Source organism: Anopheles moucheti, chromosome 2, assembly GCF_943734755.1.
Source record: "Anopheles moucheti chromosome 2, idAnoMoucSN_F20_07, whole genome shotgun sequence".
Lineage (NCBI taxonomy): Eukaryota > Metazoa > Arthropoda > Insecta > Diptera > Culicidae > Anopheles > Anopheles moucheti.
This window is the reverse complement of record NC_069140.1, coordinates 41,325,684-41,338,711: the sequence shown is the minus strand read 5'-3', so window position 1 is coordinate 41,338,711 and position 13,028 is coordinate 41,325,684. Positions and strand designations below refer to the sequence as shown.

The window sequence follows — 13,028 nt, the reverse complement described above, 5'->3', positions numbered from 1 at the left end:
CTAGCTACAATATTTCGCTCCATCCATCTCGGTCTGTGCGGGTAGTGTGAACTCGAGAAAGAAAATTCTAAAAGAAAACTCCATACTTTGTATATAAAAAAAATATGGTCAGTATGGAATGCTTTTTTCCCGGCGAAAGAGATTGAACAAAATTGAAACCCAGAACGCAGTGGAAAGTGTCCTGAAATGTTGCCACCGTTCGGTTCGGTTTTGGACGAGTCGGCAGAAAATGGTTTTCCACCGTTTTTTGTTTTCCCATCCCGGGGAACCTTTCCCTACCAGTTGTGGATGTGAGCATGAAAAGCGATAGTGTGGGCGAATGTAATGATTCTGTTTTCCCTCTGTTGCGTTTTTCCCCCCCGCTTATTTTCCATTCAACCATCCCCATAATTCGGCGAACTGCACGGCAATCTGCACGGGAAACAAGCATAACGAATTATATATCTTAGATTACACCTCATTAAATAATGATCGATTAAGGACGCATGATGGTGCCAACGGACACCGAAACCGCAACGGAAGGTGGATGGGTGTGTGGTGTGAAGCGAACCGGTAATGATCGGAAGGCTCGGTGGACGTATTGTGGAATTTGTATCAACTTTCATAAAGCACAATGTTGCCGGTGTAACCTGACCCCTGCGTTGGTCGGTCGGAGCGGTGTTGTCCACACGGTGAAACTCGAACGCCATGGGCATGGCAATAAAACCGTGTTTGGCAGCGTAAAATCCGATTCCGAAAACATTGGAAAGCGATCTGGAAAACGGCGAGAACGGACATCGGCACAAATCGCATATCGCAGCTCATCGGTTTCATGAGTCGTTCGAACATCATCAGCATAAAAATGTAAACCGTGCATAACTGTGGATGATAACAACGGGCGCCCACTGAAGTGTGGACAACCAGACGGCAAGGAATGGAGACGAGCGTGGAAGCTGCTGGTCTCGGTGACGGCATGGCACAATGAAATATGCGGCAAAACATTGCATGTTTAAGTTTATTGTGAACCGTCGGCAACAAATGGATCCATTTTGTTCAAGTACATTTTATTACCTTTGTGACACATGATTTCTAACGTTTAACAATACATTTTCCAACAAAAAAATGTTTACTCCTTTTCAACAGTTTAACCATTTTAAAGCTCATCATCATCCTCACAGAGTTTAACATTCGTTTTGTCTTTGTTTGTTTCATTCTGTCGCTCACAGTGAACCGCCGGTACTGCAACAGCACAACAACACGGACATCATTCTCAAGCTACCGATGGGAAAGCGAATCCGTGACATTCTGTGGCTATCGGTTTGGTGTCGCCGATTTACGGTAAGTTGCGCTTTTTAAAGTTTTGGTTTTATTGAACGTTTATTTTTACTAGACAAATCGGTAAAATAGGAACTCATTAAATTCTTTTATGTGTTAATATAACTAAACTTCTGAAGACTTTAGCTTTAATGAATTTTTAAAATAATTTATTGTGTTTTTGAATTGTACATAAAATCGTTACGAGTTTTGTTTACATATTTTTTTCTTATCGTACATTACAATAATTAAGAATCTCTCATTGTCCATGTAAATGATGATATTTTTCATGTTGTTTAGTTTAAGTTTAACGTCATCATATAAATGTTGCAATAAACATTATGTTACAAATTCACGTCTTAAATCATATCGATATTCACCTACGGGAAGTGGAGTGAACTTTGTAGTGAAATTTAAACAAAAACGTTCAAATATATTTTATTTCTGTGAGAACGACCATCCCGTAGATCTGATTTAATTGATGGAAAGAATCAAAATTTGTTTAATTATCTTCCACAAACATCAGATGTAGTAAAACGAAAAAACATTAGTGTTATTATTGTTTTAATCACTTCTCTGTATTATTAAAGGGTATTGGGTATTAAAAAGCTTCAAACTTCCAAACTGAGTACTCCTTGTTCTACTCTTTTGAAAGTTTATCACAGTTCTGTCACTTTTTAATAATTAATGGTGCAAACTAATGATAAAATACATCATTTTTTAAGCAGCCGGTATGAAAACTAAATGACTTGATTTCAGTTAATTATTATCTAAAAAAAATTATATACATACAAAAACTATAAACTGGTACAAAAACTATTTTGAAAATTTCCAACTATAAAATAATAAGTTATTAATCCGAATAGAATCACAACAAACAAACCCCAAATCACATTAGAACTTCATTACTAGTCGGGTGTAATGTGCAGAAAAAAAAAACAGTCCCAAAAGTTATAACCAACAGACTGTAAAAAAAATATTAAACTGCTTTTGCGTTTAGTTTTCCTATCTACAAATTTAATATTTAATCTGAATTTCATCTCTATGAAAAAAATAAACTGATCGACTGGTCGATTAATCAACTTCTATCACTTGTTGGTTTGAACGTAATTAGAAATCCAAGAATTTGTTTTAATTTTACAAAATTTGGAACAATCTATATTCAACAAAATTCTACTAATAAATCGACACTCCTGACAACCGAGCACAAATATCAATTTCTCGTTAAAGCTCACTACATAGCACCAATCCTTTGATCTATTTTAGCGGGAAAGCTTCTCATTTTGCAGTTCCCATTTAAGAAGCCCCGGCTCCCATTTCGGCAGCTTATTGTCGTTTTTAATCGCTCGCATCACCATGGTGACGGCAATTGGATTGAATGTAATATTTCCCTCAATTGATTGAAGTAAACCGGAGAGTGAAAAAAAGAATCACAAAAACTTCCACACCGATGCTACCGATACGCACTTCCACCATCAACCATCGAACAGGGACTGTAACGCTGTAATGCCGGAAAATGGAACCGCACCAAATCACAGTTAGTCCTTGGACCGGTGTTTCTGCCACCTGTGCTCTCCCCCAGTGTCTCTCACACACCCACAGCAACGGCAAATGGATTGATAATTTCGATAAACGCACAGTTTCGTCCCGCTTCGAGGGGGTTTTGTTCGCACCATTGTGTCCTGGCAGCAGTGCGCGTGCGTGGGCACAGCAAAACCGAAACGGAACAAACGGTGAACACCTTCACATCATTATGGTCGTCTTCGCCTACCCATTTCGTTCGCTCGTTGCTATCGCAACCGTGCCCGTGCTGAGTGGCCGGTTTTGCTACATCTCGAGCGAGCATTCCGATTGCTACGACAACACCCGTGTCCTTGCCAAACATATGACGATTAGCTTTTGTGTTGGGTTGTCCTTGCACCTGACTAGCGTCGGTACGTGTACTACTGGGCGCAGTAGACAGATGTGTGTGTCAGGAGCAAAGATGTAAAAGTACCTTTTTTATACGAACCCTAAGGCCAATTCACGATGCTTTCTGAGTTGTTGTTATTAAAAAATGCTGCAAAGTAACGACGAGAGTACCAAAATAACTTGGGGGTTAATTTGTGCATTGTGGAGATTTTGAGGCACTTTCGAATATCAAAATAAACAACGGATTCTACCAGTTCGAAGATTCCATTAATATGCAGCATCGTATAAGATAAGTGCAACTGATCCAGTGGCATCAATATTAAAGCAATGTCCTAAAACACTCGACAAAACTAACAAAATTCCATAAACTCTGAATTTAGGGCTTAATTCCTAGTTAATTCCACACTGCAAGTAGAAGAGTGAGGCAAAATGGTCAAAAATGTCTTAAATTTCTTGTGAATATAAAGGTTTTATTTTCTTGAGCTGAACAATGTTTTGATTGATATTTGATAAAAAGTGATATTGTTGGCTCCTTTAAGCAATTCTTGTCACATGCATCCTTTTCTGTCTTTCATTTGTCGAAATCCTCCTCAATTTTATCGCTTAATTGATCTCTAAGTAAATTTGGACCTCCGGAAACGATTCCGGAGGGTACTTACCAGGAGACATCTAATCCAATATAGTACAAAATTGCAATAAAGTAAACGAACTGTTTGAAAGATCAACGTCTTTAAGAGTTATTTTAATGGTAATTTCTTTCAAAATTTGTCTAAAATTTTTTATTTTAAAAAGCTTATAAAATACTCAACAATGATTGGGAAGCTGTCAGGTGATTGCGTTTCTATAGTGTTTTCTATAAACAACATTCATTCGTACCATTCATGAATCATTAGTTGAAGAAGAATGCTTCAGAATCAACAGTTTAAATTATTTAAGGGAAAGAACAAAACACGCACATTTAAATATTGTACAAATCACCAGGATCGAGTGGCAATTCAATTAAATTTCCCATTGCAAACAAACGACGGAACGCAGCTCTAATAAACGTCAGCAACATTCAGCTGAAACTCGTTCCAAAACAGATACCCCAATTTAGCAGCAAACGGACCGCTGAGAGCGTCTGTTGCTCAAGTGGCATTTGTCAGGAGCAGTGTATGGCATTTGGAGAAGTTCTGCCGATTCGCCAACCATCAACCATCAACACTAAGCATTCCTAACTTTGCCTACTTCTCGCCCAACAGGTCGACTTTGGAGAAATCTTCATCCCACCCGGACTGGACGTACCGAAGCCAAGGGTGCTGCCGGAGTTCAAGCGTCTGGCGCACGGGCTGCGCTCGAGCAACATCAGCATCCTGGACGCGAAAACGTTCTACATTCCCAACCTGCACTACGACGGTGCTGGCCCGGATGCATACTTCTGGGTGGGCAACGGTTCCGAGCCCAACATTATGGGCACGAAGGTGCCGAACGAGATCGGATCGCTCGAACCGCTGCGCGGCTACCAGGGTGAGGACATCGAAATACAGCTGCCCGGTAATCTGACCGTGTACGATATCGATTGGTTAGCGGTTTGGTGCGTCGAGTATCGGCACAACTTTGGTCACGTTTACATCCCGAAGGATTTGGATGTACCGCCGGCCCTCGGACAGACGAAGATAGCGGTAAGTTGCGAATTCGGAGGGCATTTGTTTTTGTGATGAAAATATTTCAAAACCTTCTTTTTGCCGTTTCCCTTCACTAACAAGCCGCCATGGTGGTACAAACCGGTAAATAATCAATACTGTTTAATACAAGCAATTGCTGAGTAATGTTTTTCAAGATGTGTCGCTTTTGATTTTCAACTCCTACAACAAAACACAACTCAATCATTCTAAAAGATAATTTACATTAAACTCTGCACAGTAAAGTTGTTTTAGGTGTTAGCAACACAGTTCCTATGGGACCAGCTGTAACGCCCTCTCTTCACTCAATTCCTTTCAGACAACCACAACCACATCCACGGTGATAACGCAACCCACTAGCAAACCGGCAAATGTCAACTGCAAGGAGCTGCTGCGCGGCAAGCTGAACGTCATGTGGGAGGTGATGGATGACTACATCGTTATCGAGCTGGTAGGCCGCATCCAGGAGGACCAGTACATGGCGTTCGGTATTTCCGGTAGCCACGGCCATCCACAGATGATTGGGGCCGATGTCGTGGTGGCATTCTACGATCGACGCCAGCGACGGTTCCGTGCGGAAGACTACTACATGTCCTCGCTTTCCCAGTGTGACGGGAAGCTGGGTGTCTGTCCGGACGAGCGAATCGGTGGTAAAAACGATGTGGAAATATGTAAGTGATGCGATGAGGACCCTTTGGTTAACATTACTCCAACAGCAAACTTTGTTTTGTTTCACAACTCGCATTGCAGTGTCCGGGGATCGGAGTCATGGTGTGACCAGAATCAAATACCGCCGGCTACTGCAGACGAACGAAGCCGTCAACGATCGGGCCTATCCGTTGGATCGCCAGATATCGGTCATTGCTGCGATCGGGCCGCTGAATTCGCGCGACGAAGCCAACGCACACTCGCACACGGGCACGGAAGTGACGGTCGACGATGTGCAGATTGACTTTGCGTCCAAGAACGATCACACCTGCACGGATGCACTCGATAGCTACCGGGAGGAGAACGGTCCGGAACCGTGGCCAACGCGCACCATTCTGGGGGAGAAGACAATCACGGCCCGCATTGGGCCGACGGGTGGCAAGCGTGGCTACACGCCAATTACCGGCCATCCGTCCTGGGGCATTGCCTGGTACATGAACGATTTGCTGATACCGGAAATTTATGTCGAGCGAGGACAAACGTACACGTTCATCGTGGAGGGTGGTGACGAGATGACGCAACCGGCCAAGTAAGTACAAACGAAACTCGAAGCAATTGTATTCTAATGTTTTGGTAAATTCTGTTTCTATTTCTGTTAATATTAGAACATAACTAATGTTTTATTTTCGTAAAATACTAACTGTGCCATTAAATCTTTCTAACACTTCTCTTAAGCTTTCACCGTTTATCGCCCTCGGCACTGGATGAATTGCGCAGGTGATTTTTGGATTGATGTTGTTGTTTCCATGGCTTTGATTTTGCTCTTATTGGACTGCTTATATGATTTAGTATTTTATTGGTTAAATCGCATTTTTACGATGCAATGTTATCGACAGATGTCCAAGCTCTCCAAAGATTCGGAGATTTTGACGATTAAGACACTCTCAACGATTTTTTCAAGCATATTACTTTAGAAAGTTCTTACAATCTATCGAAAATGGACAATACTGATAAACACAGCTGGTCTAGATGGTGCTCTACAACTTTCTGTGCTCTCCATGAAATAGTTTAGTGGACAGTTGCTGGTTATTGGATAGTGTTTCATAGCACCATTCTAAAGAATTTGATATGCTCTCTTTTTGAAATTTATACTTTAACATAAAAGCCCAACACATTGAACATTTGCCTCTGTTGGTGCTTGAAATAAAATAAGTTTCTTTGGACAGAACAAAATGGGCCTGCGGGCTCTATGTAACAGCAGGACAAGTTTGAGATTCACCCGAACCCGTGGCATGACAAAACTTCCTCGTCCTTGCCCGTACACCAGGGAGCATTCCTTTGAAACCCATAAAGCACACAACAGAATCCTTAAAAGCTAGGCTCCATTAACCGCAGCTGTAACTATTCCAATCTGCCACACGATGTAAAATGTGGAAATAACTTTCAGTTTTTTACATTTGAATGCTGCCCGCCGGTCAGACCGTAACGCTGATGGTTTACTTTTATCCTTCATCTTCACTCGGTGCGTTGTGAAGCTGGCGCATAAAACAAAAAAAGCGTACCTCAAACGAAATGAAGGAAAGTTTAATAATGTTCGAGCACCACACTCTCTGTTTGTCTGGCGCGCACGTTTCCCCTTCTCATTATAACATTGGCCCAAAATGTATGAGTAACATGAGAAATGGATGCTTCATTGCTGTGCTGGAGCACTGGTGGATTTCGTATCTATTTGCATCTCGGTGCACCCGAAACGCAATGAACTAACTTTTCTGCCCCGTTTCGTTGCCACAGATATCATCCACTGTACATTACCAGCTCGAGCGAGGGAGGCTACGGCCAGCTAAGCGAGGCCAAGCGGCGCCGGGAAACGGTGTACGCCGGCGTAGAATATGATGCCGATGGGTACGCCTATCCGACCGCGGGTAAGATGCATCCCTGCTACGCATCGTTTTCGGATGACACAATCTAGCCTAATTTAATGTTTTTAAACTTATTTGCATGCTAGCTGGACGGTACTGCGAATGGAAGCACAAAACGATTGATCGATCGACCGAAATTGCCACCTTTGAGGAGTACAAGAAAACACTCCAACTGTCCTGCGACGATCCGAACGGTCAGCCAGCGTATCTGAACTGGACGGTTGTGGAGGAAACACCCGATCTGGTGTACTATCAGGTAAGTAATACCTTGCCAGAGGGACACTGATACAGTGCGCGACAAAACTGTGTGGTTAATCATTTTTTTAGAGTATCAAACAACGCTGAATAGATAGCATGGACTTTTACAAATTTATAAAATATTCTCTTACATAATGTTAACAAACAGTGCTTTTTTTACATGATTTTTGTATATTTTTACGCACACAGTTACATAGATTTTTACGATACTTCTTTTAGAGTTCAATATATTTTCCCTGTGTGTTTTATTGCTCAAAAGAATTTGAGCTCATTTGAGCATAAGATCAATGAGACCCCATCAACGGTGTTGCCGGTATATGTCAAATTTCCGTTGAAACTGTCATTTCCGAGCTGCTCGGATAATCAGACACCCGGTTAAATGGGGTTTAAGATATCTTAAAACACTTTATTTTCTATCAAAAATTCTTAATGAACACTAAAACGGTTCTACGCACATTCTAAGTGACCGTGTATTTAGTCTGTTACATAGAGTATTTTTTTAACAAGTCCATTAAATATGGAAAAACTGTATAAAAATTCACAAAAATCATGGAAATTTGCATTATGTTTAGAATATTTTGTAACTTTAAACATCACTACTAAGAGTCTCTTCAACTTGGTCTACTATTCTAAAAAAACTGATGACCTTATAATTATGGTACTCACTGTAGTACCTCACCACATCTAAAGGTCCAGGACCAGAAATCTTAATTTCTTAAATTAACACTCCTTTCTCGTTCCATAATTATTCAACCCCAAAATACTATCACCTCTCTCTTCAGTGCTTCACGCATCGCAATTTGGGTTGGAAAATTCACGTCGTTAATGCGGGTGAAACGAGTAAGATCAGCGGATCGCATGGTTTGTATGGGTCGAGTTCGTCCATCTTGCTGTACACGTTGCTCCTGCTAGCGCTCACACCCACCTGGTGGCTAGTGGCGAGACAGCCGTACCGAGGTTTTTGATAGTTTAGTGGCCACTTTATGCCCCCAACGCACCTATGACGGTCGCTGTTGAACACGTCACTGCGCAATACTGCGTTTGGAGCTATATTTATGCCAACGCAACAACCACACACAAAAACCTTAGATTAGAGTGAGCAAAGGCAGTGGCTATTGCCCGCAAAACTTTGGGGGGGAATCTATTGGTTCTCCTCTCATTTACAATCGCTGTACTATTTCATCGTCGTCGTCGTGGTCGTCATTGCTGGCCATAGTAACCGGTGAAGCTGCCAGTGGTGAAACGAATCCCGCGACTGTTCGCGCCATTTCGCGTCCAGGTTTGGTTTGTTCCGAACACGTTTCATTTCACACGCCTCTTTCCACGTGTTGCCTGTTACGCACGTGCTTTGTTTCGGCTCGGCACTCGGGCAACCGCATCCGCACAACGAACGGCAGTGAGGGAAGTTAAAAACGTCTTTATCCGTCCACATTACTGATGCATTGCATTGTCGCGAGCACACGCCCCCGTCGGCACCTGGATTGTGTTGCCTTCACTGCCCGCGCGAAACAACTCGCGCAAACAAAAGTTAAATAGTCCGCAATTGGCGCGAACGACGAGAACCCTCCACTGGTGGTGGCTTCACCGGTCATATCGGCGAATCGGGCCACACACAAAATGCCTCCACAAAACGGTAGGCAATCTTAGGTAGGCAAACAAAACATGATACAAATCGTGCTAGAAACAATACAAGACGTTTGCAGGACGTGAAACGAACGTTCGTCACTTGACGCGCATTTCGCAGGTGCCGTTCGAAAGCGAACGTCCAGAACGGAAAGCTGCCCACCGGGATGGGGTTTTGACCGGGGAGTTGTTTGCTGCAACCCCGATCCAACGTGATAAAACCGTGGCAAAACAGTTCACCACTTGGACATCTGTGGAGGGGGGGGGTTGTGGAGCAATTGTAGGGCAGAGCGTGTAATTATTCAGCAAAACGAACGAATTGCTTGCTAAAATGCATCAAAAACCCATATACAACCATGCGATATCGCCGAAAAACATATCTTACTACGTTATATCGAATCTGCAGACAGCCGGAGAGCGGAATTGGGATGTCATCAAGACGCGAACACCCCACTGGATTGGTGAAGAGTAGTTGGGAGTAGTTGTGTAAGGAAAAAAGAAAGCGGGGGAATTACTAGCTAAACGAAATGGTCACCAAGACTTGGGTGGGAATGGAACCGATTCAGCAAAAAACCTATCGCGAAGCAAAGCTTTGCAAAGCACCATTAGTTAAAGGAATTTACTATAATCGTAAACCAAACACGTGGATAATGTTAAGTTACAAACGAGTGTAGCGCCCCGTTGCGCTTGAAGGGCAGACTTTATTCGGCTACGGCACGGTGGAAAGCAAATGTTACAACAAACAATATTCGTACACATAAGAAAATGTTACCTTACTATACCTTTTTTTTAATTATTGCAAACTGCACCTTACGTTTCGCACGAACATAAAACTGTTTTCATAATCATAATTTGCTGTAAAGCTGAATCGAAATACGAAAAATCGCTTTTAATCGTCAGGTGGTACAGCGTTTTCGCAGGCGTACCATTAACTTGTTACATTAATTTTAATTAAAACTGTTGTGCATCTTACTAGATTAATGTCGTTTTAGTTGCTTCTTTTTTAAAACACAATGCAATGTTTTAATCAAAAATTATTACTTCTTACACGTAATGCATTAAAACATCACATCACAAGCACATCGAAGCATTGTTTGAAGTAAAAGAAAGAGTGTGATGAAGAAAAGCATCAACCGTACAATTGTAAAGCATATTTATTACTCCCTTTTTTGCACGTTTCCCCCAATCGGCAAGACATAGCAACCGATACGACAATAATAAAGACTAGTGAACATAACAAAAAAAAAGATGTGTCAAAAAGCCAACCAACAACAAGAAAAAATTAAGAAGCTGAGCTAAACACTATTTACAGTGCAATCGACAATAAGGGAAAGGAAGCAGCAATCGGGGAGTTGATGAATAAATTAGAAAACAAACATAAAAATGAAAAACTACAAAAAGAAGTGAATGCGAAACGATGCGACAATAAGGTGTAACTTACCGCGGCTGCGTACTGTTCGAACTTTTCAAACCCACATTTGCATGCTATTTCAATCAAAAACAACCGTCTGTGTATGAAAATTTAAACATTAATTACTTAAACGTTCCACAACTAGTGCAATAAGTAAGGGGAAGCATACGGTGGGTATGCGAATGCTTGCAGGCGGTGTCGTTAAAGTTTACCCCGGAAACTATTTGACAATAAAGGGCATGAGCAGTTTAGTAAAAATCGCATCCTAGATAGTTTAAGAAATAATGGGCAACAGCTACGAGAGGGGGAGGGAGGATTAATTCCGGTTCTGCGAGCCACGCCGCGCAAACGTTGACAATAATGAACAGTAATGAACATGTGACACTAAAGTAGCATATACACGGTAAAGCTAATTGGTATTTCTTTTTAACGTATATTACATACGTGCATTCGCTGTAGCTGTATAAAGGATAAGGTTGATAGGGAAAAGCATAAAAATACATATTTAGACACATTCCCTGTAACGTAGCTAAACTCTGGTCACTGCAAAACATCCGTGAACATTCTGTTTTTTCCCCGGTTTTGACAACACACTTTTGGGACAATACACAAAAGAAAATAAACTAGCTAACCAACTAAATCCTATAGATATAGCCACTACACATACTACAAAATGCAAACACAGCAAAAAAAAACTTCCCATGCAAATAAACCCCACTAGCAATGCGAGGTTAGTAAGTGCATGTAAAGGATACGTTAATTTGCAAACACTACCGGCAACACCGGTCGAACTTTGTTCGATGTACCGAGCGGAGCTCAAATATTAAATTTAAACAACCAAACAAACAAAACAAAACAAAGTAAAACAAAAAAAGCAAATGGCAACAAACTTTACCAGTAACTGTAAATTTAGCAAACGAAACTCAAAATAGGCTGGCGAAATGCAATTCTCTCACATTAATAAAATACAAAACAAAACAAAACAACAACGGTGCAACCGTTATGCATCTAATGCCACCAAAAGTGAAGCACACACACACAACTTCGAAGCATCGATCTAATGACGATGCGTGGGTGGTGTAATGCGACATTGGGTGGATCATTTTACTCTACTTCTTGTATTTAAGAGGCGCATAAAAAAAGCACACACATTAACAATGCATCATTAACACGAAGGACTAAGGACAATAAATAGTACTGTTAAGGGGATGATATCGTACACCGTAAGGAATAAGCTATAGGACAATAAAGCTAACGCTAACCGATATGGAAGTTGTACGTGTACATTTTACATTCGTGTGGGTGAAAAGAGTAATTAATTTTGCATGTAAGTGAGGCAAACATAAAACAAAACATTAAACATGCTACACCGCATCAACGTGCTATACAATGAAATCGTGCTGTAAAGCTTGTCTCTGTTGAATGCTTGAAAAACTGTGTTGTTTTTCTACGATACGATTTTCTGTTTTTGGTTTAGATAATGTTAATTATTGCGTTACGATGTTGAAGAATTTTTCTTTTCTTGGTTTTCGCTTCTGAACTTTTTAAAATTCGTAATGAAATGTATCCATTGTAGCATTTCATTTCGTCATACCACAACAACACTTGGCAACTAAAGAATACTGTAACTTTCGACAAAAAAAAACAAAACAGCATAACACAGCACAAACAGATTGGTTGCAAAAGCAAAACACACAAAAAAGGCACTCGAATGCAAAATGCTACAAACTAGAAATAACAAACAGTATGACGCGCGAATAATTCGCACAAATTTTGAATTACTTTATGTGTCTGCATGTAAAACAGCCGTGTGTCAATTACATGACAAATAGCGTATAAGCTGATGTGACAAATTAGATGCGAAAGGGCTACATTACCGTAAGACAATAATTAGCGTCAGGTCGGAAGCACTACATTGGAGTTGGAGATGAATAAACTGGCGAACTGGAGGAGCAAACAATTTAAAAATGTTCACCGTGGCGCTAACGATAGTGAAACGAGATCAAACAAACAAAAACCAAAAAAAAACAATTAAAAAAATTTCTCTACATTCTCTCGATAACTGAATGTCAATCAAAAAGCGAAATATCGTCAAGCGGTAAAGTAGCAAACAGCAAATATTTCTCTCGTATTCATTTTGAAACGTATTTTACCTTTTTTTGTGCCCAACCAGTTGACCAATTCGAAGCATAATTTCGAACGCCACCGGTACGCCCCGGTACTGCACCGGATGTAACTGAAACACTTAAACAGACAAAGAAAAAACACAACTCTACGATAACAAATCAGAAATAGGACATTCGT

The 13,028-nt window shown here is 41.0% G+C and overlaps 1 protein-coding gene across 1 annotated transcript in view; it reads left to right on the top strand.

The window, feature by feature from the left end:
• LOC128297596 (protein Skeletor, isoforms B/C) overlaps window positions 1–8,655 on the top strand; it is a 30,070-nt gene extending 21,415 nt beyond the window's left edge. The window contains exons 4-12 of the mRNA XM_053033271.1: window positions 1,206–1,317; window positions 4,446–4,865; window positions 4,950–4,970; window positions 5,185–5,536; window positions 5,616–6,102; window positions 6,249–6,290; window positions 7,305–7,435; window positions 7,519–7,688; window positions 8,473–8,655. Of these exons, the coding sequence (XP_052889231.1) occupies window positions 1,206–1,317; window positions 4,446–4,865; window positions 4,950–4,970; window positions 5,185–5,536; window positions 5,616–6,102; window positions 6,249–6,290; window positions 7,305–7,435; window positions 7,519–7,688; window positions 8,473–8,655 (1,918 nt within the window). The remainder of the gene's footprint in view (window positions 1–1,205; window positions 1,318–4,445; window positions 4,866–4,949; window positions 4,971–5,184; window positions 5,537–5,615; window positions 6,103–6,248; window positions 6,291–7,304; window positions 7,436–7,518; window positions 7,689–8,472) is intronic.
• Window positions 8,656–13,028: the final 4,373 nt, after the last annotated feature.